This window comes from Charadrius vociferus, unplaced genomic scaffold (assembly GCF_000708025.1).
Source record: "Charadrius vociferus isolate BGI_N301 unplaced genomic scaffold, ASM70802v2 scaffold532, whole genome shotgun sequence".
Lineage (NCBI taxonomy): Eukaryota > Metazoa > Chordata > Aves > Charadriiformes > Charadriidae > Charadrius > Charadrius vociferus.
Genome location: NW_009647271.1, coordinates 640,142 through 642,277, shown reverse-complemented (window position 1 = coordinate 642,277; position 2,136 = coordinate 640,142). Strand labels below are relative to the sequence as shown.

The following is a 2,136-nucleotide window of genomic DNA, read 5'->3' as shown; positions in this document are numbered from 1 at the left end:
TTTACGGGCGGCAGTGGCGGGTCCCGCGGGGGGGCAGAGGGTCCCCGGCCGGCGGAGGGGCGGGGGGGGCTCAGCTGCGCCTTCTCCTCCCCAGGCTCCCGCTCTACGACGCCGCTTGCCAGGTCGCCCAGGAGGTCGCCGAGAAAATCCAGGAGCGTAACCGGTACCAAAGGAACGGGGAGAGTTCAGCCAAGGTACTGCTCCGCCAGTGGCTTTTGAGGGTTGCGAACGTGGCTATTTTTAGCTTGATGTTAAACACTGGTTTAGGCATTAAATTTGCAGGAGTCAGGTGTGTCTAGGAAGCTGTAAGTCCTGAATTTCCTGCCTCTCCGGGAACTGTTCGCCAAGTGACAGGGCCGGGAGCGCTGCGGGGAAGGGGGTAACACTCCCCCACCTGCGTGAGTCCGGGGACCCGGCTGCGGCACGGCATCGCCGCTGCCAGCCGGGAACCTGCAGGTTAAGAGTTATGTTTAATAGCAGGAACCTAATGTCAGTGGTATGTTCTTTAAGATCTCCATAAGGAAACCAAGAATACAATTTCTGAATTAACAGTAGCTTTTCAGTGTCACAAAAATAAACCTGGATCTAACAGTAATAAGTCTTTTACGCATGCAGTAACGCCGGTTTTACAAAAAAAAGAAAAGGAGAAGCCATGGGACTGCTGGGCCCAGGCTGCTGACTGCTCAGGGCTGTTGCTGCCAGGAGCAGAACTGTGTTCAGAGATCCGCAATCTAAGAGCTGTTGGGGTGCATGTCAGCTTCTGTGTCCTCCTTTTTGTGTAAATATTGAATAGATATTTTTTTCCCCACAAGGCTGGCACGCTTCCTTTCTCTGCTGGCTGTAGATCAGATGAAATATGAATTTTGCAGCCTTTTTTAGCTACGTTTCTAACAAAATCTAAGACCAGAGTTAAATATGGATGAGAAGCAGAAGTTAGAACTTACCCAGGAGTATTACGTTCTCCACCTTTTCACACTTCCTGTTTAAAAAGTAAAATAAAATAAAAAGATTCTCAACAGGCTGCTTTCTTTAGGACTTAAAAGCCTCGTCCTTTCCATCAAGAAGCATACGAGCCTGCTTGACTGCACACCCTGAGAACGTGCCATTAACTTCTCCCTTGACTGCGTTACGATGAAAATGCATGCAAACCCTTGAGTCTCTTATAACAATTTGCATAATTAAAACCCCACCGATTTATTTTGTAGGCTCTGCCCCTCTTGATAGCAGGGCTGTGATGTGATGCGTGATCGCGGAGTCGTCTTTTCCAGTCTCTTTGCTGATAGCTTTTAAAATAAAATGTCATTTTTGAAAAGTTTCCTTTGAAGAAATGTTGAAGAAAATGGTATAGGCTTTATACAGTAATCAGTGCTTTTTAATAATTGACTCAAATTTGGCATGAATTGAAAAGAACTTTCAGAAGGCCCAAATTAGTGGGATTTGAGATAAATATTTTCTCTAGCTGTAGAATGGAGGGGAGTGTTTAAAGGTGGTGATTAAACTCCCGGCTTTCAAGATGATGAAGTATTAGAAATTGTATAGATATACACTCAAGCAGTAGAAGTGTAATAAAAAGATTGCTGCTTAATGCATCTGTGTTTATAGAGGACAAAGTTCTCTATTGGCATCATTGCAATCTGTGACGTGTTCCAGAAAACCCCAACAAAACGTTGTGTTAGTGTTGTTTGAAGCCCTTCTTGTACTGTAACTCTCCGAGGTTGTGTTTTATGGAAACATTACACGGTTGACTTATTTCTTCATAAAATCATTTGTTCCATGCTTTGTGTTTTCCAAGCGCAGTTTCCCTTTAATCCATTAGCAGTTAAAGATGAATATTTGGCAGTGTTTGATTCTACTATAAACAAGTTTCCAACAATGAGAGAGTTGTTGACATAACAGAAACGCATGTTGAGAAATCCACGGCTGAGAAGTCATATATTCTATGACTCCTGAATGTTTTAATGGAGAAAAAGTCTTTGTACAATATTTGCCTGGTAGGGAGAATGTAAATAAGTTTTTACTTTTATAGTGTTTTGCCGTTAGTGTGGCTAAAAAAACTTACTGCTTATTGCTGAGCAAAAAAATAGAGCATAAAATTTAAAATGGAAAAAAAAACCCAACCCAAACCCAACCCTGTAG

At 43.3% G+C, this 2,136-nt stretch overlaps 1 protein-coding gene across 1 annotated transcript in view; it reads left to right on the top strand.

Moving 5' to 3' along the window:
• The window catches only part of STX8 (syntaxin 8), a 109,481-nt gene that overhangs the window by 1,499 nt on the left and 105,846 nt on the right, over nt 1–2,136 (top strand). The window contains exon 2 of the mRNA XM_009880018.1: nt 95–194. Within this exon, the coding sequence (XP_009878320.1) occupies nt 95–194 (100 nt within the window). The remainder of the gene's footprint in view (nt 1–94; nt 195–2,136) is intronic.